Source organism: Lepidochelys kempii, chromosome 22, assembly GCF_965140285.1.
Source record: "Lepidochelys kempii isolate rLepKem1 chromosome 22, rLepKem1.hap1, whole genome shotgun sequence".
Classification (NCBI taxonomy): Eukaryota; Metazoa; Chordata; order Testudines; family Cheloniidae; genus Lepidochelys; species Lepidochelys kempii.
Window position 1 is genome coordinate 10522238 of NC_136401.1, and position 23211 is coordinate 10545448.

Consider the following 23211-nt stretch of genomic DNA (forward strand, 5'->3'; position numbering starts at 1 on the left):
GGGCTTCGGCTTCAATAAATCCATGATTTACTATTTATTGTCGGCATCCCGTCTGTGACGTTTGATAATAATACCAGTGCCAAAATCATAGCCTTAATTATAAAAGAAAGGATACTGGATTAAATGGATCTGAGCTAGTGCGGCAACTCCTCTGTTCTTAAAGGGTGGGGAAAAGGGAATGAAATGGATTCCAGAAGAGAAGATTGAGGGACAACCTACATAACTGTTTTCTATTTGCATTTGCAGCCAAACTGATTCCCCAAAAGGAGCTGCACTCATTAAAGATCCTCATATGCGGTTTTAAAGCCAGGTTTAACCTGGTCTGGCAGCTGTCCAGACGGCTCAACCACAGCATGTGATAAACCAGTTTTGGCTGGAGAAACGCATCAAGCATGGTTAGAGACCTTGGAACGAGCAGGTGCAAGGTCACCCCTACAAGGAGAATGCTGAGAAAAGCTCAGACACTATCAGACCCCCCCACACACATATCTATCTGCCCCCTCCACACCAATGCCCCTCTCCCCACACATCTATCCGCCCCCCTCCACAGCAGTGCCCCTCCCCCCCACGTCTATCCACCCCCTCTACACCAGTGCCCCTCCCCCCACGTCTATCCGCCCCCACCAGTGCCCCTCCCCCCCACGTCTATCCACCCCCTCTACACCAGTGCCCCTCCCCCCACGTCTATCCCGCCCCCACCAGTGCCCCTCCCCCCCACGTCTGTCCGCCCCTCCACACCAGTGCCCCTCCCCCCACGTCTATCCGCCGCCCCACACCAGTGCCCCTCCCCCCACATCTGTCCGCCCCTCCACACCAGTGCCCCTCCCCCCACGTCTATCCGCCCCCCCACACCAGTGCCCCTCCCCCCCACGTCTATCCGCCCCCCTCCACACCAGTGCCCCTCCCCCCCACGTCTGTCCGCCCCTCCACACCAGTGCCCCTCCCCCCACGTCTATCCGCCCCCCACCAGTGCCCCTCCCCCCACATCTGTCCGCCCCTCCACACCAGTGCCCCTCCCCCCACGTCTATCCGCCCCCCTCCACACCAGTGCCCCTCCCCCCACATCTGTCCGCCCCCCTCCACACCAGTGCCCCTCCCCCCACGTCTATCCGCCCCCCACCAGTGCCCCTCCCCCCACATCTGTCCGCCCCCCTCCACACCAGTGCCCCTCCCCCCACGTCTGTCCGCCCCCCCACACCAGTGCCCCTCCCCCTCACCTTGGCACCCGCAGCCGCACCCCCCGGGGCACCCAACAAACCTTGCTCCCTATTTTTCCCGGTACCGCCCCCCGCGCTGCGCTAACCCCACCCACCCAGAGCCACGCCCACTACGTGACATCACGCCTGCGTGATGTCAGGCTGCCGCGCAGGCTCTCGACGCTGAGGCCGCCGGGAAGGGCAGGTGCGCATGCGTAAGAAGGGTCCGCCAGGCTGAGCTGGGGGCTCCGCCTTCCGGGCACCGTGCTCGCGCTCTGGGGAGAGGGTGCGCGCGCACGCGCCTCTCCTCCCCCCTCCCCCCCCCTCCTCCGCGAACTCCCCGCCTGCTGCGCCCCTCCCGAAATTTGGGAGCTGGGTGAGCCGCGTGCGGCCTGGAGCCGGCTGCGCGGGACAGGTGAGGGGGGGCTCCTGGGGGTGGGGAACGGGGGGACAGGAGCCTGGGGGGGGAGCTGGGTGGCCCATGGGGCTCCTGGGGGGGGGGAGCTGGGTGGCCCATGGGGCTCCTGGGGGGTGGCTCCTGGGGCGGGGGCGGGGAGCTGGGTGGCCCATGGGGCTCCTGGGGGGGGGGAGCTGGGTGGCCCATGGGGCTCCTGGGGGGGGGGAGCTGGGTGGCCCATGGGGCTCCTGGGGGGGGGGGAGCTGGGTGGCCCATGGGGCTCCTGGGGGGGGGGGAGCTGGGTGGCCCATGGGGCTCCTGGGGGGGGGGAGCTGGGTGGCCCATGGGGCTCCTGGGGGGGGGGAGCTGGGTGGCCCATGGGGCTCCTGGGGGGGGGGAGCTGGGTGGCCCATGGGGCTCCTGGGGGGGGGGGAGCTGGGTGGCCCATGGGGCTCCTGGGGGGGGGGCGGGGAGCTGGGTGGCCCATGGGGCTCCTGGGGGGGGGGCGGGGAGCTGGGTGGCCCATGGGGCTCCTGGGGGGGGGGCGGGGAGCTGGGTGGCCCATGGGGCTCCTGGGGGGGGGGCGGGGAGCTGGGTGGCCCATGGGGCTCCTGGGGGGGGGGCGGGGAGCTGGGTGGCCCATGGGGCTCCTGGGGGGGGGGCGGGGAGCTGGGTGGCCCATGGGGCTCCTGGGGGGGGGGCGGGGAGCTGGGTGGCCCATGGGGCTCCTGGGGGGGGAGCTGGGTGGCCCATGGGGCTCCGGGGGGGGGGGGGCGGGGAGCTGGGTGGCCCATGGGGCTCCGGGGGGGGGGGGCGGGGAGCTGGGTGGCCCATGGGGCTCCTGGGGGGGGAGGCGGGGAGCTGGGTGGCCCATGGGGCTCCTGGGGGGGGAGGCGGGGAGCTGGGTGGCCCATGGGGCTCCTGGGGGGGGGGCGGGGAGCTGGGTGGCCCATGGGGCTCCTGGGGGGGGGAGCTGGGTGGCCCATGGGGCTCCTTGGGGGTGGCTCCTGGGGGGGGGCGGGGAGCTGGGTGGCCCATGGGGCTCGCGGGGGGGAGGGCGGGGAGCTGGGTGGCCCATGGGGCTCGCGGGGGGGAGGGCGGGGAGCTGGGTGGCCCATGGGGCTCCTGGGGGGGGGGGGCGGGGAGCTGGGTGGCCCATGGGGCTCCGGGGGGGGGGGCGGGGAGCTGGGTGGCCCATGGGGCTCCTGGGGGGGGGGCGGGGAGCTGGGTGGCCCATGGGGCTCCTGGGGGGGGGGCGGGGAGCTGGGTGGCCCATGGGGCTCCTGGGGGGGGAGGCGGGGAGCTGGGTGGCCCATGGGGCTCCTGGGGGGGGAGGCGGGGAGCTGGGTGGCCCATGGGGCTCCTGGGGGGGGAGGCGGGGAGCTGGGTGGCCCATGGGGCTCCTGGGGGGGGAGGCGGGGAGCTGGGTGGCCCATGGGGCTCCTGGGGGGGGAGGCGGGGAGCTGGGTGGCCCATGGGGCTCCTGGGGGGGGAGGCGGGGAGCTGGGTGGCCCATGGGGCTCCTGGGGGGGGGGCGGGGAGCTGGGTGGCCCATGGGGCTCCTGGGGGGGGGGGCGGGGAGCTGGGTGGCCCATGGGGCAGGGTGGTTGGGTTCCCAGGGATGAGCTACTGGCATGGTGTGAGGGTTCCTGGGCGGCGGGGGGATCCGTGGAGAGAGTGGGGCTTTTTGTTGGGGGTGCTTGGCAACGTCGTCCAAGACACTGTGACCCGGGTAACTGTATTCCTTTCTAGCGGCTTCTGATCCCTGGAGTGGACATGTGTCCTCAGCCAGGCTATTTTTTCCTCCATCCTGTGCACTTACTGTTTGTTTGTTTGTAGTGTTGCTGCTGACTTTGGTTATCCACTTTTGTTGTTAGCAGAAAAAGCATTGAATTATTTTGGGGGATGAGCACTCCCTGAAGAAATACCTAGCCATTGCAAACAGATCTATCTATGTCCATCCTTCTTTCCCAGGGCTCTTTGGAAGGGATGCTTAGAGGGTGATGATCAGTGCCATTTGAGGAGTTAGTTTTGTTATGTGATATGTTAGCACTGGGGTGGGCAAACTTTTTGGCCCAAAGGCCACATCTGGGAATAGAAATTGTATAGCAGGCCATGAAGGCTCAAAAATTGGCTTTGGGATGCGGAGGGGGTGAGGGCTCCGGGGTGGGGCCAAAAATGAGGAGTTTAGGGTGCAGGAGGGGCCTCCAGGCTGGGGAGTGGGATGTGGGTTGGGGCTTGGGATGAGGGGTTTGGGGTGTAGGAGGGTGCTCCAGGCTGGGATCAAGGGGTTTGGAGGGCGGGAGGGGGATCAGGGAAGGGGGTTGGGGCTTGGGGAAAGGCTCAGGGATGCGGGCGGCACTTTTCTCAAGTGGCTCCTGGAAGCAGCGGTATGTCCCTTCTCTGGCTCCTATTCGGAGGCGCAGCCAGGTGGCTCTGCATGCTGCCCTGTCCGCAGGCACTACCCCTGCAGCTCCCATTGGAGCGCCGGAGGGGACCATTGGAGCATGTAGGAGCCGGAGCGGGGCCATGCTGCAGCTTCCGGAAGCTGCATGGAGCGGCCCCCAACCCTGCTCTCCTGCTGAAGCACCGGAGCCAGGCCATGCCACGGCTCCCGTGTGGAGTGGCTCCACACCCTTTGCACTGGCTGGAGCACCGGAGCAAGGCAAGCCCCAGACCCCACTCCCCAGCGGGAGCTCGAGGGCCGGCTTAAAATGGCTAGCAGGCCGTAGATTGCCCACCCCTGTTAGTGGGTGTATGTTATAGTCTCTGTGGTTTGCGTTTGAGCATTTGTTTTGTTTTCATTTTATCTATGGTTGATGTTATATTTTGTAAGTGCTTTGAGCCTGGTATAGGCCGCAAGATCTAAATAAATTTGGAAAGCCCTTTTAAAAATAAATGAGGGTGAACTGGAAGAATTAAGTAACTCTGTGTCTTATTTCAGAGTAACAGCCGTGTTAGTCTGTATTCGCAAAAAGAAAAGGAGTACTTGTGGCACCTTAGAGACTAACCAATTTATTTGAGCATGAGCTTTCGTGAGCTACAGGTCACTTCATCAGCTCACGAAAGCTCATGCTCAAATAAACTGGTTAGTCTCTAAGGTGCCACAAGTACTCCTTTTCTTTCTGTGTCTTATAGTAGCTAGTGTAGAGTATCATGATTGTAATATTTTTAATAGGGAATGGTAGGTCAGGCATTGAATTTGCTGTGTAAACGGTCTTTTGGGCAGTGGGAGCAAGGACTGCTGAGATTTATTCCTGACTGCCACTGGCTCTTAAGCAAGTCACTTAATCTCTGTGCCTCAGTTTCTCCCTGTATAGTAGAACTAGTATGACTTCCCATACCTCTCAAAGCTTATAGAGTATATTTTGTAAACCCCATTGAAATGCTAGTTGACCATGTTGGATTATAATTGTCTTTATTGGCAGTGTAGTTGTCTGTCTCTCCAATTTATGATGAATTCACATGGTTTAACCAGATTATTTATGAAGCTAAAAGTCCTAGAACTTGGGTTTTAATTTTAAAAAAGTAAATGTGTTCCCATTTTTCTACTCTTATTGATTAAAGTTCAATCTCTTGTTTATTCACAGATCAGGTACATTTGAGATGACTTCAGTTCACATACTTTAATCCCGCTTCTCTAATGTTCTTAATCCTTGGCTAGAGTGTCCACGCTTTCTGCAGGCAAGAGGTAATTCCTCCTCTGAACCAATTTAGTTCTGAAAAGGAACTCATCCCCTGTGATATATTGAATCAAACTGCACTATGGCTTGGAATAGAAATGAGATTTCAAAATTAATTACGTTCAGTGTTCCAGTGGCTGAACATGAATCGGGATTCACATGTAGGGCAAACTAATGAATGGCTCAACGTTTGCTGTTTGGACAAGCCTGATGCTGCTGAGTAGTTGGCCCTTTGTAGATGGTGTATTGAAGTAACAACCACAGAAGCAATGGCTTGAATTCTTTCATGTCTACATCGTCTTATTGTGGCATATTTTGCATGGTGGCAGAGAGCTCAAGAGTGGAGGCATGAGAGTAATGTTTAACTCACTTGTAAGAAAGCTTCAGGCTGCTATGGAAAATAAAGGGAAAATATTTACAGGTCTCGCATCTGGTCAGAGCCTTGAAGTATCTTTGCAGACCTGTAGCCTGAGGTCTGGTTTGCTCAGCAGGCAACACCCTCTAATTCCAGTAGCTCTTACTTCATCATTCTTTTTACACTTGTCATTTATCCCCATGTCTTGGGTTTTTCTATTTCTTGTAGTTTGCATTACTCTACTTATAGGTTTCACCCTCTTCAGAGTCTTGGGTTGTGAGGCTTCTGAGCATGAACCATAAACCATGTTGTAAGAGTGAATTGAATGTAAAAGTGATTTAAGTTTAGGCCTCCAAATTAGTTTGTATATAAAAACACTTTCTTTATGTGGATTTAAACATTCCTCAATAGTGTTTCATCCCAAATATTGCAGCAATGATGTAGTGCATAAGACTCAAAGTGAAGCTGACCAAGCCAGTCTTTATTATTAAAGTTTAGTGACAGGCAAAATGTAAGTTGCATATATAGTGAAAAGTAAATTATTAGTGTTATAAGTGGAACAGGTAAGAAAAATGTAAAACTATGGCTATTAATCAGCTAATGTCCATTTCTGTTTCCCTAGTGGTGTTTATATATACTCTGTGTATGTTTGTGTGCTGGCATGTCATCTGAAAGAGTGATTGTCCCAGTACCTCTATCGGATCTGCATTGTCTATTTCACTATTTAGTAAATTCACATGGCAGTTACACAATTCTGTGGAACTTGAATGGATTCTGTTAAAATAATTTCTTCATCAAACCTTGTAAAAAACTGACCCCTTCAGTTGTATCTGAGAATTTTGGACTTTGTTGTTGGCAAGTTTATGCCAGTAGATGATAGTTTCTTTTGTTCAGGGACTGAGAGTACAGTGCAGAATGGATTCTCTGGACCACATGCTGACAGACCCATTGGAGCTGGGACCATGCGGGGAGGGAAATGGCACACGGATCATGGAGGACTGCATGCTGGGAACAACAAGAGTTAGCCTGCCAGAGGACCTCTTAGAGGATGTAAGTAATAATAAGAGCACTTTCCATTTCCAGAGTGTTTGTCAAACGTAACTACTTACTCTCCTCGCAAGGAGGTTGTGGATATTATTCTCACTGTTCCACAGAGGAAAGTCAGAGCAGTTGTGAGGTGGGGAAAAAGAGGGGTAACATCCCCAAGTGTCCCAGGCCCTGCTGAAAAAGGTGGGTTTTGAAATCAGCTTGACTCAGTCTGGTTAGTTTAACACAAATGGAACTCCCCCTTCCCCTGACACCTGTATAGAGACATTTTAACAGCTAGTGGTTGACAGCTTGTTTTCTTGTAGCCTGGGCTCCCTCCTAGATTACAACATAGCTAGCTAAACATGATTTTAAAGGTGCTGAGTGGTGTTTCAAGTCATGTTAGCCAAATCTATTTTAAAAGCCCCCTTTTTTCCTAGTCTGTTCTTTATCTAGTAAACGTAGTGACTCTCACTGTCTTCTCAGATCTAATATTAAAACATCTTTCTGTTACTTTTATACCTCCTGATCTCTCTCTCTCCATCTGTTATGGGTCCTCATGACTGGAATCCTTTAATACGTTCGCCTTTCAGTGTTTTACACTACCGCTTTCCAAAGTCTGCACCACACAGTGTCTTGTGACTTATATTTAACTCTGGAAACCCTTGAGGGATAAAGATTTGTTCAAGATACTGAAAGGTATTTTGCTTCATTCTTGTCTTTGTCTCCTTCAGCCTGAGATCTTTTTTGAAGTTGTCAGCCTGTCTACTTGGCAGGAGGTGCTGACAGACTCACAGCGAGACCACCTAAAAAAGTTCTTGCCCCATTTCCCGGAAAACAACACTGAGCACCAGAACAAGCTCATCCCAGCCCTGTTCAGCGGAGAGAACTTCCGCTTTGGAAACCCACTGCACATTGCCCAGAAACTCTTCCGAGGTCAGTGTCAGCTCATTCTGCTTTTAATTTTTTTTTTATTGAATGTATATCTGATGAAAGGTGCCAGGTAGATCGAGAAGGAGACTGGAGCTCTGTTTATTCATGGGCTTGGTACAACACAGACCTGTTTGCTGAGACTGTGAACAAGGCATCAACTAGTGCCTTTTTTGTGATGTGTACACTTGTCTGCTGAGACCTCCAGACTTATTTCTCAGAGGCCACTGTAATGTGACAAGAGCTCTTGGTCATCTGACCTAGAACAGCAAAGCTCCAGATCTTGTCACACCTCTGAGAAATGTAATCTCTTTGATATTATACTTGATTTTTCAACAGGTCGTGGCTGCTGTAGCATCTGGATTATTTATGTAGAGAAAATAAACTGAAAACTTTTAAAAAAGGTTTCCTTTCAGCTTGTAGCTAAGGGAAGTCAAAACAGTTTTTTTTATTCTTTTCTACAGATGGGCACTTTAATCCTGAAGTTGTGAAATACCGACAGCTCTGTTTCAAGTCCCAGTACAAACGCTACCTGAACTCCCAGCAGCAGTACTTCTGCCGACTGCTGAAGCAGATCCTTGCTTCCCGCAACGTAAGTTCTTGCTAGGGGCAGTGAGTTACTTGATGCGTTACATGAAAAACATGGTTTAAGTTTTTGTCTGTTGAAGGATTTGGTGGTGTTCATGTAGCCACTATTCCCTACTGGAATGTTTTATTAAATACTGCCGTTGTTTTGATTTGAGGCTTGGTTGGTCCCTAAATGTAAAGTTGCTGAAAGGATTCTGGATGCTCACGCAGATATTTGACAAGTATCTATCTTGCCCTGAACCTGCACAGACGCCTTACTCTTCTATGCAGCACCCTCCCACTTTTTTTTTTTCCTTCCCCCATGAGAACCTCATGGTTCTATAAATAATGTATAGATTCCACGGTCAGAAGGGACCATTGTGATCATCTAGTCTGATCTCCTGTAAAACACAGGCCATAGAACTATCCCCAAAATAATACCTAGGGCAGAGCTTTTGGAAAACATCCAGTCTTGATTTTAAAATTGCCAGTGATGCAGCATGACCCTGGGTAGATTCTTCAAGGGGTATGTCAGGGTTCCTTCCCCACTCTGAACTCTAGGGTACAGATGTGGGGACCCTCAGGAAAGATCCCCTAGGCTTATTCTTATCAGCTTAGGTTAAAAACTTCCCCAAGGTACAAATTTTGCCTTGTCCTTGAACCGTATGCTGCCACCACCAAGCGTTTCAAACGAAACAGGGAAAGAGACCACTTGGAGACGTCTTGCCCCAAAATATCCCCCCAAGCCCTACACACCCCCTTTCCTCAGGAGCCTTGAGAATAATATCCTAACCAATTGGTTACAAAATCATCAAAGATCCAAACCCCTGGATCTTGGAACAATGGAAAAATCAGTCACGTTCTTAAAAGAAGGATTTTATTTAAAAAAAAAAAAGTGTGGGGGGGAGGTAAAAATAATCTCTGTAAAATCAGGATGGAAAACACTTTACAGGGTATTCAGATTCAAAACACAGAGGATCCCCATCTAGGTAAAACGTTAAATTTACAGAAAACAGGAATAAACCTCCCTCTTAACACAGGGAAAATTCACATAAAACAAAATATAAACTAATCCGCCTTGCCTGTCTTACCTATACTGGTTGTAATATGGGAGACTTGGAATAGGATGGGTTGGAGAAGATGGATTTCTGTCTGGCCTCTCTGTCCCAAGAGAGAACAACCAAGTAAACAAAGAGCACAAACAAAAGCCTTTCCCCAAGATTTGAAAGTATCTTGTCCCCTTATTGGTCCTTTGGGTCAGGTGCCAGCCTGGTTAGCTGAGCTTCTTAATCCTTTACAGGTAACAGGATGTTGCCTCTGGCCAGGAGGGATTTTATAGCACTGTATACAGAAAGGTGGTTACCCTTCCCTTTGTATTTATGACAAGGTAGTTACCCACTGGTATACATTTTCAGCTTGTTTCCCCCAGTCTGAACTGGTTTAGGTTCAACCTCCAGCCTTCTCTGTTAGACTGAAGAGCCCATTTTTAAATATTTGTTCCCCATGCAGATATGTATAGAGTGTAATCAAGTCACCCTTTAACCTTCCCTTTGTTAAACTGAATAGATTGAGCTTTGAGTCTGTCACTAGAGAGATGTTTTCTCATCCTTTAATTGTTCTCTTGACTCTTCTCTGAACCTTCTCCAATTTATCAACCTCCTTCTTGGATTATGGGCCCCAGAACTGGACCTAGTATTCCAGCAGCAGTTGCACCAAGGCCAAATATAGAGACCAATTATATTTAGCTCTCAGCCTTTCTCCCTCACCCCCTTCCATCCCAGCAAAATAAATATTGTCATTTTAGGGGCTGGCGAAGTGAGGGTCAAGTGACTTCCCCCAGCATCATGTTGTTCAGTGTCAATGTTGGGAATAGAACCAGAGAGTTCGGACTCCCTGGGCTAGTCCGTTCCCAATGCTGACTTCTTGTCACCTGTGATAGCAAACCGCTAGTACTGACTCCAACTATTTTTCTCTAACCATTAGTCTGCATTCCATTTTCGTTAAGGCATTGGCATCTTGGCTTCTAAATGTATCTGACCGGGAGTGCAGTGAAGTATTGTTTGAGGTTATTTTTAATATAACAATGTTTTCATCCAGTTGTTAATAGTCATGAAAAAATACTACTGTATTAAACATTAGATAGAGTTTCTCTTCAGACTGTATAAATCTTTCGCCTTGTATTAAAGCTGGTTGCATGTGTTGTTTTGAAGGCTAATTGGACAGTTTTTCTCCTGCTGAGATTGAGTTCAGTGTCCCGTTTCTTTTGTAAGTGGTCATAAAAACCTAAGCTTATCCGCTTGGATGTTACTGATGCCATACCCTTTAGCAGGGGAAACCCAGAACCCGAACTTGAGTCTCTTGGTAGATAAGGAAAGAGGAACTATCTTCCATAAACCATTTATTTGTACCAACATCGCCACTTCTGCTGTCAGTCAATAGTCTCACCTTTCTTAGGCAGTCCTTAATTAAGGACATGACTCCTGGATCTTTAATCTGAGGATCTCAAAGCATTTTACAGACACCAATTAAACTTCACTGTCTCTTGAAGAAACAGTCCTTGGAAGCTGCAGTTTGAGTGAAACTAGACAGTGCAGTGGAGGTACTGAGGTCAGGAGTAGGGAGAGTTTCTGGCTGCTGGTAGGTAGAACAGGTCTGGACTTGTGGAAGGGCCACTCCTACCCTCCTCTACTGGGAAGATCGCTCAGTCTGTGCTCCTGAAGCATCTTGCCTGTCCCTCAGGCCAGGAATCGGAGAGAAGAGATGTCACAACAGCAATGTAGGCTGGAGGCATATAATTACTGGGCTCCATGCCATGATGGTGGCTTTTGGCTAAGGTTAGATAGTCAGGGGGACTGAACTGTTCTACCTGTTGAGCGGGATGGGAGCCCTTACACTGGGGATGGGAATGGGAGCTGGGAGGTGGGGTTTGCATGTGGATCAAATACCTCCTCTTTGTTATCCTAAGGGTTAAACAACTTTCTTCTTTTGAAGTGCTAAACTTCATGGGGTGCAAACTTCTTCAGGTGCTCTTCCGAACAATGAAAAGCCCGTACTTGACAAAATGGATCATATAGAATGAGAATAAGGGATGATGAGAATGGAAAGGGATGCAGGAATACCGTCAGTTATTAGACTTCCCCTTTATTAAGTACTGGCATACTTTTTGGGATTCCCTACATACTACATACTAGAATGCTGTTAGTTAGCTTATAAAGAACTGGGTAAGTAATACCACCAACCATGTAATGATGGTATATGTTATAATTTTTTTAACTAATTAAATTGACCTGTAGGTGGGTATAAGTTACTCATTCCCCTCAAAGCTGGACTCTGCATCCTAGAGTCTTCCCTCTGTTGTAGATGTCTGTCTCTTTACTACAGCACCTGCTGGAACTGGCTAGGAAAGGTGGCCCTGATCTGACCCTTAAAAAAAAATATCCATCCCCTCCATGTGGCCCAGAAGAACGGGATAGACGGACACATCAGCGCTACCTGAAGGTTCTGAGGGAGGTGAAGGAGGAATGTGGAGACACCACTTTATCCTCTGATGAAGAAGGTAATGTAGCCAGTGTGTTCCAGGAATAGCATGAGAGATGGGGGTGTGGGCTGGTCTGAAAAGCTCTCTGCAGATACTGGCACAGTTGAAAGCCTTCTTTGGCCTTGATGCCAGCACTGGACATTGGAAAAGTCACTATTTCCTAGGAATTTTACTTTTTATTGGAGAATAATAAATCCTTCCTCAATACGTTTCTGACATAAACTTGCCTTACACGGGGCAACGGATGGCTCAGGGAACTGATGGATAACAGATAATACAGACTTCCAGCTCTGGGTTCCAGGGGTGCCCAAGGTGGTAGTAATCAATGGTGTACCACCTTCTGATTGACTTTATGCTTAGGTGGGGGTTGAGAGTCAGGTTCCTAGTGGATAGGCGTGCACATCATGGAAACAATCACCTTTATTTACTTTTAAAGTTCATGTGTTTTCTTTCCCTGACAGTCTTTTGTGTTTGTGCAGGTTGGGAAACGGGTGGACCATGGTTCTCCTGCTTGTACTGGGGTGCATACTCAGACTGTTTGTTTTCTGGGGGAATCAATAACACCTTATTTTTTTTTCAGAGCTCTATACAAAATTTTAGTAGTAATGCCTCGCAATATTGCTGTTAAAGAGATAAGAAAGGGAAATTGAAATATTCATGCAAAGATGAAGTGACTTGGCTAAAACCATGCACCGCATCCATATCGGTGTTGGGATTAGCCCTGAGACTCAACTACCAGACTATTAAAACACTGTTCCTCTAATTCAGGTCTGCTTTTAATGGCTGTTGAAATAACTAGTCCAGTTGGTGGAAAGGAAGCTGCCAGGGAAGTGAGGGGATGTGGAGAGTGTCTTTTTGATAGGAAGGTAGCTATTGGATTCATGTTTCATTGGCTTGGCTCCTTTGAACCCTGGGGATAGAGTTAATTGGCTATTTGGGCAGCACTCCCTGTCGGGGCGGGGAAAAAATTAACTTTACAGCTTTTTGTTTTCTCAGATCTAAGTTCCTGGCTTCCAAATTCTCCAGCACATTGCCCGAGTCCAGCTCTTCCTCTGAGAGTGATTCCCACATTGTCAACTCTGGATATGAAAACAGCAGGTGAGAATTGAGCGAAGGCACAAATGAAGTAGTCAGAAGGTGCTTGGAACTCCTTAGGCCATGTCTACTCTACCATGTATGTTGGCAAAACTTATGTTGCTCAAGGGTGTGAAACGTGCTCCCCTGCACACCTTCCCCCAAGTGACACACACTCTCTCCCATCGTCATAGAGCAGCAACACGAGATCTTACAGCGGTGCAGCTGCATCGGTACAGCTGTGCTGTTGTAAACTCTCTAGTATAGACATAGCTTTATTCAGAAAGGGTGATTCCTTCCAGTCCCTTGTGAAAAGTCAAGTACTGAAAGTTAATGACATCATGGACATGATCTTTTGAAATGCTTCACTTTATTCTTGATCCGTGAGGTCTCTAGATATACTCCTTCCGGTTTCTTTCAAGGCTGAATTTCTGTTGAGGCAAGCTAGTATTTTAACACACAGCCTTCCTTCCTCTCTGTTGCTGTGATGTGTATGTTCATTGTTCACTCTCTAATGGATAAAGCAGCGCCCCATAATGCAAGTTGAACGGTATTGTATATCAAGGGAGCTAATCCTAGGGCTGTCTAGTCAAATCTGCACACTACTCTTACACACTACTCCCAAGAAAACCACCAAGAAAAGCTGGATAAGAAAGTGTTGTGGTGGCTTTTCATGACCTGCTCTGGTTGGGTCACAGACTGAATTTCAAGCTGTCAAGTTGCATTTAGCGATTAAAACTTGAAGATTGTTGAAGGCGGGGATGGATAAGGAAAAAGTATGTTAAATTACTGTAATAACAGACTGACAGGGAATTCTGGTAATAGTTTTTCTTGGATTTATTTCATTACAGATAAACTTGATTTTGGGGAGAATGACCTGAAGATGATGCTGAAGAAGCATCATGAGAAACGGAAACGTCAGCCTGTAAGACACCTAGGAGACACGGGGCTGGGAATTACCTCTGTTTGTTTTTTAGCTTGTCTGTCAGCTGTAAGGTATAGTGCAGTTATGGCTGGTAAAATTATTGTAACTTCTTATGGGCCCTTCTCATACGGGCCCTTCTCATACAGCCCCTCTACTTTCCATGTGTCATATCTGCCTCTCCACACCCCACAATGAGAAGTTTATCTCTTTCAGCCCTTCAAAGTCAAAACAGCTATGGGAGACCCAAGTTGGCTTCTTTTCTTCCTCATGCATCCTCAGCAAAATTGTCAGCTAGGTTGTGGCTTTGGAATCTTTGAGGATGGAAGAGGTAGAATTCATCTTGGTTTCCAAATCCCAGAATGTTGGGGAGTTACGGCTTTGCAGGCATGGTCCCTGAAAGTGCCAGCATTGAGATGCCAGGAGTTAAATGTTTGAGTTTTAAACTGCAGTTTGATTTGGGAGCCCAGGGAGAGAATACATCTGGACTCATGAGGGCTTTGTCACTTGTCAAAGCATAACCAGTTTAACCTTTATCATGCTCTGCAGTTAAGTCTACATAGATATGTACCTTTTGTCTTTTATTTTGACATCTACAGAGGTCTCCTAGAACTCACCAGTGATGTGTTATGGGGAGATTAAATGTTTGTGGACTGTATGCCATGCTTTGTATGAACTATATCATAATTATATGTCAGGGTGAATGTGGAGGTTCCAGGGGGATGCTCTGAGGTACGGAGTGCCACAAGGGTTAAGTAGTTTCCTAGGTTCACCTTCAGTAAGTTGAGTTTCTGTAGGCAATCCACAGATACATTCTAGGTCTTTGCCATGGCCTCTTCGTTATTTTAACACGCTGCCCTTTTTCTCCTGTGCCTCTTTCCCCTATCCCTCTTTCCCCTGTGTAGGACCACCCTGACCTAGTGACAGGGGACCTGACTCTTGATGACATCATGACCCGTGTGAATGCTGGCCGGAAGGGCTCCTTGGCAGGTCAGTGTTGTCATGGGAATGTGCCCCTTTGGCTTTCTGTTGCTGCAGCTCTCCAGAGCGAAGTAGAGTGGTTGTCCATCAACTTACAGTGCAGTTTGTCTGTTAGCAATGAACAGCTCAAAATATTAACAAAAATAAACATAGCTATAGATTTGGGCCTGGAAAAAATTTCCTTCATGAAAATAACCCTAATTTAATGATTACTTGGTAGGCTAGTGGATATAAATAATGTAGACGCAGGAGATTATGTGCACAAGAAAAGCTGAGGATAAATGCAATCTGTGGCATGTTAGATATCTAGGTAAATATGGCAGTCCTCCCAATCTCTGTCACCTATTTTTTAAACACCCTTTTCCCCAGCTAAAGAATTTCTCTAGTCAAGACCTGTACATTGAGGAAGAGGAGGGGATTTCCCACGGAATCTCCTTACAAATAATGCAGAAGATGGAATAAGTGCCCTGTGGCACTAACTGCTTATTTTGCAGCAGTTAAGGGCGAGATGCTGTTGTATGGGGATATGTGTAATGTTATACAAACATCTATAAAGATATATAAAAAGTCATTCACTCCAAAAAGTTAATCCATATTCCAGTGGAATAATTTGGTGGTAGCATACATTTCCAAATACATAATTGAGTATCTAGTTCATTTCTGATCCCTACTGTTATAAACTGAAGTGTTTCACTGAGATTTGTTCGGTCTCCTCTTATCCAAAGCCTTGTTTGACCTTGCCATCCTGAAGAAGAAGGTGAAAGAAAAGGAAGAAAAGAAGAAAAAAAAGTTGAAGGTGATTAAATCTGAGGTGGAAGATTTGGCCGACTCGTTTAGCAATGCTGATGGAATCCCACCAATACCACAGGACCCATCCCCCATTGCTCTGTCAGCTGTTAAAGAAGAGTAAGTGGTTTCCAAAAAGTGAATAGAGGGGTGGGTGTGATAGAGAGAGAGTGAGATAGGCTATAGCTATACTACAAGCGAAGGACATGATTTCCAGCTCGCATTATCTCACTGAGAGCTAGCGTGGGTATCAATAGTAGTATAGCCACGATGGCAAGAGCAGCGGAAGCAGTGGCATGGCTAAGCCGTGTTGAGTATGCTGGTAAAATGTTTTTAAACCCAAATTATTTAATATTTTGTGGGGGTTTTTTTTGTTTTTTTTTTTTCCTTCATTCAAAGACCTCTTGAAGAGATCAAGCCATGTCTTGGAGTAAATGAAATCTCTTCCAGCTTCTTCTCTCTTCTTCTGGAGATCCTCCTTCTAGAAGGACCTGCTACTCTGTCTGTGGTAAGGATCTACTAATTTATCGGTCTTGTAGAAGTCTTTCTATACTCAGCAAAATTGTGGAATTTTCTGCTAGTTAAACATGTCAGTGATTCCCCTGAATCAAGTGAACAAGCCTTTAGATACCCTTCTTGGTTTTAAACGTGTGTTTCATAAACTCTGGGAAAGAGAACTTTTGCACCATTTATAATAAATTTGAAGCCATCTGACTGTAGAACTTCTCTCTCCCTTTCTTCATGTTCATATATTAACGATAGATGAGGTGGGAGCCACTTGTTTTTCACATGTGCAGCCTTCATTCACACTGGTGCAAGAGCTTTCTCCTCTGCAGCTTCTGTTGTCTGACATATCCTTTTCCTATGTGTGTCTCCTCACAATTTAGCTGGTGTCAAGGTTCCTTCCCCCCTCTGAACTCTAGGGTACAGATGTGGGGACCTGCATGAAAACCTCCTAAGCTTACTTTTACCAGCTTAGGTTAAAACTTCCCCAAGGTACAAACTGTTTTACCCTTGGACTTCCACTGCCACCACCAAACTTTATCAGGGTTCCTGAAAAAACGTAGTTTGGACACGTCTTTCCCCCCAAAATCCTCCCAACCCTTGCACCCCACTTCCTGGGGAAGGTTTGGTAAAAATCATCACCAATTTGCATAGGTGAGCACAGACCCTAAACCCTTGGATCTTAGAACAATGAAAAAGCATTCAGTTGTCTTACAAGAAGACTTAATAGCAGTAAAAAGGAATCACCTCTGTAAACTCAGGATGGTAGATACCTTACAGGGTAATTAGATTCAAAACCTAGAGAATCCCTCTAGGCAAAACCTTAAGTTACAAAAAAGACACACAGACAGGAATATTCATTCTATTCAGCACAGCTATTTTCTCAGCCTTTAAAGAAATTATAATCTAACACATACCTAGCTAGATTACTTACTAAGTTCTAAGACTCCATTCCTGTTCTGTCCCCGGCAAAAGCATCACACAGACAGACACAGACCCTTTGTTTTTCTCCCTCCTCCCAGCTTTTGAAAGTATCTTGTCTCCTCATTGGTCATTTTGGTCAGGTGCTAGCAAGGTTACCTTTAACTTCTTAACCCTTTACAGGTGAGAGGATTTTTCTTCTGGCCAGGAGGGATTTTAAAGGTGTTTACCCTTCCCTTTATATTTATGACAGCTGGTCACATCTTTGCCTTTTTTGGCTGCCCTTTCTTTCTCTCTGCTGTATATTCTATTATCTTACATATTAAACCTTTAGCGCTTGTATGAAAGACACTATAAATGCATCTTGTTTTCTTTTTCAGCTTGAGGATAAAGTTCTGGATTGGCAGTCTTCCCCTGCGAGCACTCTGAATAGCTGGTTCTCCTTTGCCCCTAACTGGTCAGAACTGGTTTTGCCTGCTCTGCAATATCTGACAGGTGACAGCAGAGGTAAAAATCTCATACTCAAATGCCAGTACAAACAACATTACTATTTTTAATCTGTGCTGGTCTGTATTTTAACCCCAGTCAGCAATTAATTCACAAAAGCACTGAGTCATTGCCAGTGTTGCTTGCACATCTGATAGGGGTTCTGCAGCATGGTTGAGTGGTGTTGCAGTTGTTTTGTATCCTGTTACCACAGTGCCTGGGATCCAGCTTGGTTCCTGATCTCTTTATAAACTTTGTATGTTGAGCTGAGTGCTGGTGAAAGGTGCCTGAAAGAGCCCAGGGAACTGAAGTTTTCTGATTATCCACAGAACAGGTATGACCTGGGTAGTGGCGGTGCAGGCTTCTTCCATTAAGACTCCAACGCTCGGGCACAAAGAGTTCAGTCTCCATCGCCCATTTGGTCCCTGGCTCCTTAGCTGAGGCTTCCAAAAGGGGAGCAGGTAGTATCATTTGTGAGGATAGTCTTTGCAATGTGGATTCTTCAATGGGAACTGGGCTGATGTTTCCCAAATTCTCATTTCATGTTGGCCAAAAAGCAGCCATCATATGGTCACTTCCGGTCTCTTTCATTCTGAACAGGATTCAAACTGGCAACCTCTAAGTGAAAGGCTCGGTATTCTGTTCTGATTTATTGAGGTTTCCACTGCCACCCTGACCTGCTAAAATACCCTTCATCAACTCCATATTTAGAGATGTAGTGACTTAATCTGTTAGAGTGCTTTATTTTTCATCATGAGATGAAAGACAGTAGTAAAAGTTTGCATGTGCGCCTTTGTAAGACATCTGTGGAACATGGGGCATGAAACGCCTTTGTCTTTTCCATTGCAGATGTTCCTTCCAGCTTTTCTCCCTTTGTTGAATTCAAGGAAAAAACTCAGCAGTGGAAATTGCTTGGTAGGTAACTTGTTTCATACCATGTTTTCTAAATAGTTAAGATCAGATGTTTTCTCCAGGTGTTTCCTTCCCAATTTGCTGCAGCTTGGAGAAATGAGAAGAGCAGCTATTTCAGTAGTCGGCTACTCTCTCTACTGTTAGCTGTGGCAAGGTATCTGTACCCTGCAAGACTTACAAGAGGGAAGTCTTGTTTGTGCCATCAGTGAAGTCTCAATGATGCACACGGGACAGCTATGTAGAGTAAGTGGCCAGAGGGGATGGAGCATCTTGCTTTGTGTTGCTGACCTTCACTTCCATCCTTCAAGCGTGACTAAAACATTTTTCATGTTTGCACTTCTATAGTGCCTTCCTCCCAAAGATCTCAACGTATTCTGTAGAAGTTAATTATGCTCCGCAGACCTCTGTGAGGCAGGTCTGTGTTGTTACACACAGTTTGGGGAACTGAGGCATAGCTTGATAGATGCTTACCCAGGGTGTTAGTAAGTAAATGGCAGAGCCAGGAAAAGGGTCCAGATCTCTCTACTTCTAGTTCTGTGCTCTAGCCACCAGGCAAAACTTCCTGTCCTTAACCACAGTGATTCTTGCTCATATTCACAGGCTTAAACCGATTGTGAGCTTTGGACTCAGGAAGGTACTCCTGCACTCACTTCAGAATTTTGGCGTGGGAATTTTCTGCTCAGGGATTGGGGTACTGGGGTCCACTTTTCTGGAGTTCACTTGGAGCACTGAGTGAGGATCATCTGTCAGTATCAGATGCACTTATCCCACACAATCTTTCTTGCCATTGCTGAAGTTTGGGGAGTTGGATCTTGACTGTTGTCTTCCTTCCCTATATTGCTGTACCCACCTATGGGATACCTAGGGCTTCCTGAACAGTCTGTGTGTATTTAACTCTGGCATTATCATGGTATGTATGGAGAGTGACTTATCTGTAAGTGGAAGTTGTTCTGGAGCTGAATGAATGCAAAGTGGGGGGAGGTGGTGGGAACTGATCAGGATGTACAGGTAGGAGGGTGCTGGCTCCATAAAGAATAAAGAACTTCTGTGAACCATTTTTTCTTCTTGGACTTCTTGTACCAGGCTCTTCCCAAGACCACGAGAAGGAACTGGTAGCACTCTTCCAGCTCTGGTTGGAGACCAAAGACCAGACTTTTTTCAAGGTGAGGCAGTCTCTCCTTTCGTAGCATGGTTACCTGCGGGGTGGTAGCACAGGTACGAGCAGATACCACAGGCTGACATTTCTCTTTGTTTCTTGACAGGAAAATGAAGACAGCTCAGACGCCACCACACCGATTCCCCGGGTGTAAGTATTGGGCAATGAGAGAGCCTGAAAGTCCGGGCCTGTGATGCCTACTAAAGCTGTGGGGTTCAGTCACCAGGCCTCTGGGCCTGAACCCCTGCTTCTGGACCACATCACCACATACTATCCTTTCTTTTGGTAAAGCTTCTGTAAGGGCCAATGACTCTACTAATGACATAAACAAACCTTTATCAGTAAGCCTTGCAGAGCCAGTACAGCACCAGGAGCATGAGCTGGATTCTGTGCTCCTTTGTGCATTTCTGACCAAAGAATCTTCACTAATGACCACAGCTCGGTTTCCAGATCTCAGGTGTAGTTCGTTGTCCTGGCAAAATTCCTACTCTGGCAATTTAGTCTCTTCCTCCTTAAATTCCCCCTGCCATTTAAGTTAGATGGGGAATTCTTCTTTGCTTCCTGTCGTAGATTCTGTGTCGTCTGACTGTGCTTTGTTAGACAGACGCTACATTCCGTTCTAGCCGTAGCAGCGTTTTGATGGTCCCTGTATTACAGACCATGTGCATTTCCGTAGCATCTTTTCCCTCTTTGTCTCGGAGCTCTTTGTATTTTAAGAAATCTACCTCGCAGGGAGGTTGTGAGCCATGTACAAATACAGTCGCGTAAATGGGGGTGCAGAGAGGTGAAGTGACCTTTTCCTCAGTCCAGATAGGATTTCACTGGCAGAGCTGGGGATAGGACCCAAGTCTCCTGACTCCCAGAATCCTGCTCTAGCCTTTAAATGATGCTGCTTTTCCATGGATACAATCTGGAGAATGCTTTGAGATCCTTAAAGATGAAAGGCTCTGTATTAATGTAGATTCATTCAGAATCTATTCCTCCTGTCAGAGACACATTTGCAGGTAGGCTGTGTGTGGCTAGTCCTGCTTGATATCCTTTGGACCTGCAGTTTGACTGCAGTCACTGAGGGCTGACACTAATCTTTGTTTCAGAAGGACTGACTACGTGGTCCGTCCCAGCACGGGGGAGGAGAAACGCGTTTTCCAGGAGCAGGTGAGGGGAGAATCCATTTTTGTTTCAACATGCATGTGCTTAAAAGTCAGCTGGCAAGTAGGATAATTTAGAACAGGAGTCAAATATCTTCTGCAAACCACTTGCAGTGAAAACGAGAACCATTGTAATAAATCTGTGCTGCCTTCACGCCTGCTGGCTTAAAGCATGTTTCATTGAGAATAGAGCCCAGCACTTTCAGTTCTACATACACTAGTGCTTCCCACGTGGGATAAAGGAGAGAATCTATTCAAATCAGTAATATTAGGGCTTGCATCCATGTTGCAGCTTCCTGCCTCTTGAGCATTACCTAATCAATACTCTTGAACAAGTGTGATTCTGTCCACCTGCAGGCCATGGATCATGGTTGCCCACACCAGGAAGTATTCAGTGTAGAAGATGATGTTGGTTTCAGTGTATCTTACAGGCTGGCAGTCCATGTAAGGGCCTGTGAACGAGGAGAATTTCTCTTCACCTCTTCCATGTGTACGCTTCATATTTGTTTTGCTTTCAGCAGTGTGACCTGCATGCAGGAGGTCTATGAAAAGGGGTGGACTGAGTCCTTTGCTTTCCACTTGTGGTGTGGTATACATTTACATGAGAATCCTCGCCACCTGGATGTACTAGGGTTTCTGACTCCATTCACTAAACAGGAAATAAACTAGTGGAATTCACCTTTCATGTTTGGAATCTCTAAATGATTTGACACTTGTGATAGTTGCTTAATTTCTGCCACACTTCACATTCCTCTCCCCCCCCCGCCCCCTTGACTCTAATGGGTGGTTAGATTAGCCAATTCAAACACAATACATTTCATTTGTATTAAAAATAATCCTTTGTGTAAGAGATGTTATATTAAATTAGGACCCAAGGGCACCAGCTGGCAGATGCTTCAGGGAGAGGCTTCAAACCTACTATTGCACTTCATAGTGCATGGTACTGAATCACAGGAGCTATTCCTTTGTGACCTGACTGGTACTGCCTCACACCCTGAAGCATGATAGTTGTTTCACTCAAGTTATAGTGCAGGTGCTCTGCTCTCTAGATACACGGCTAATCGTCAAATGTGCGAAGACCTTTTCCTTCACCGTATACCTCCTGCTGAGCTGTGTCATCTCCCATCTCCCCACATCCAGGAGCGCTACCGTTACAGCCAGCCCCACAGGGCCTTCACTTTCCGCATGCATGGCTTTGAGTCAGTGGTTGGTCCCGTGAAGGGAGTGTTTGACAAAGAGACCTCGCTGAACAAAGCTCGGGAGCATTCTCTCCTGCGATCCGACAGGCCGGCATATGTGACCATCTTGTCTCTTGGTAAGGTGGCAGTGTCCTCAGCAATACAAGCTTTTTTTAAATCTTTCCTACCAACGTGCCTCACTCGGGGCTTTACACAGCGAAAACTTAGCAGGAGGAGCGGGGAATTGGGTGACCTATGCAAGGGTAAAAAAAAATTTCGAATGAGGAGCTGATAAGGAGTTGGAGAGATTCAGGGAGGCTGTTCCAGATGTCAGGAACAGCAGAAGTGAAGATTTTTTTTTTTTCATTTGAGAGAGACAGAGGAAATGGGGAGGAAAGCAGAGAAGGAGAGAGGAGGTCCTTGAGGCTGGTTGGAGCAAACCATGGAGAGTTTGGAAATCGGGAGAGGTATTTTGGGCTGGATCCTGATATAAAGAGACCCCAGGGGAATTGTTGGGCAGTGTGGAGTGAGAAGGTGGGTGTTGGCATTCTGCACATGCTGGATTCAGGCATTACAGAAGGGGGGCTGCAGTAGCCGAAGTGAGAGAAGTTGACGGAAAGATGTAGAGTGGAGGTGAATCCAGCTTCATTCTAGAAAGCTGGCTCTTGTCTTATGCTCCCATGGATAACATTTTCGACAGTGTTTCTGTTCTGCATTTTTATGCCTCACAAAGAAAGGGATATGGATCCGTTACAGATCAGCCCTTAGTTTTGGAAAGAGCCTGTTAGGAACTATTAGCCATGGGGATTTAACTCATGCCTGAATGCACTATGGTACTGCCTCTTCACGACGCGGGGTGTTAAGTCTTCTGGCAGAAGGCCCGAAGGCTTAGTCCACAGTACAGGCAGAGATAGCCATGACTCAGAGCTGCCCCTTCCCTGTAACTACAGTTTGAAGAAAGTCTTTAGCAGTTGCAGGTTTCTATTGCTGAAACAACCTCTACTGATTTACAAGGGAAGTTTCAACCAGGCGCAAATGTTAGTGCAGAAGGTATTTTGCTTTAAACCATTATAGAAGAGTACATGCAGATTAGGTACAGCCCTTGGGCTCTGACCTAGTTGCCAGATTGGTCCTCTGTATTGCAAAGTTTGGATGCTGAAGTTGAGTGGCAGAGCCAGAATTTGCACCCCTGAGTTAGTCCCTCCAGCCCACAGGCCCCCAGGGGTTGAAGATGCTGCATATTGCACTGGAGCTGCCCTTTGCCATCTATGGCAGTCTCAGTATGGTGGATTCTGGGAAGGTATCCGTGGGAGGCTCTCCTCAGTCAAAGGCAAGAGCCCATGATGGGGAGCCTGTGAATGAGATGGAGAAACAAAACAGGAAAATATAAATTGAGGGGCTTGAAGACAGCTGCTTAGATTTGCAGCTGGAGCCCTGACTAAGCCTTGTTT

At 47.8% G+C, this 23211-nt stretch overlaps 1 protein-coding gene across 3 annotated transcripts in view; it reads left to right on the forward strand.

Moving 5' to 3' along the window:
* The first annotated feature begins 1391 nt into the window (after window positions 1-1391).
* NFRKB (nuclear factor related to kappaB binding protein) overlaps window positions 1392-23211 on the forward strand; it is a 35059-nt gene continuing 13239 nt past the window's right edge. The window contains exons 1-17 of one of the 3 annotated variants that reach the window (XM_073321176.2): window positions 1392-1611; window positions 5184-5284; window positions 6526-6681; window positions 7392-7593; window positions 8052-8179; window positions 11536-11710; window positions 12689-12790; window positions 13618-13691; window positions 14594-14678; window positions 15395-15575; window positions 15855-15963; window positions 17261-17387; window positions 18216-18281; window positions 19362-19441; window positions 19541-19584; window positions 20529-20589; window positions 21723-21897. In XM_073321176.2, coding sequence (XP_073177277.1) covers window positions 6547-6681; window positions 7392-7593; window positions 8052-8179; window positions 11536-11710; window positions 12689-12790; window positions 13618-13691; window positions 14594-14678; window positions 15395-15575; window positions 15855-15963; window positions 17261-17387; window positions 18216-18281; window positions 19362-19441; window positions 19541-19584; window positions 20529-20589; window positions 21723-21897 — 1744 coding nt within the window. In that variant the 5' untranslated portion in view covers window positions 1392-1611; window positions 5184-5284; window positions 6526-6546. The remainder of the gene's footprint in view (window positions 1612-5183; window positions 5285-6525; window positions 6682-7391; window positions 7594-8051; window positions 8180-11535; window positions 11711-12688; window positions 12791-13617; window positions 13692-14593; window positions 14679-15394; window positions 15576-15854; window positions 15964-17260; window positions 17388-18215; window positions 18282-19361; window positions 19442-19540; window positions 19585-20528; window positions 20590-21722; window positions 21898-23211) is intronic. The other 2 variants (XM_073321178.2, XM_073321177.2) reach the window with 2 other exon arrangements.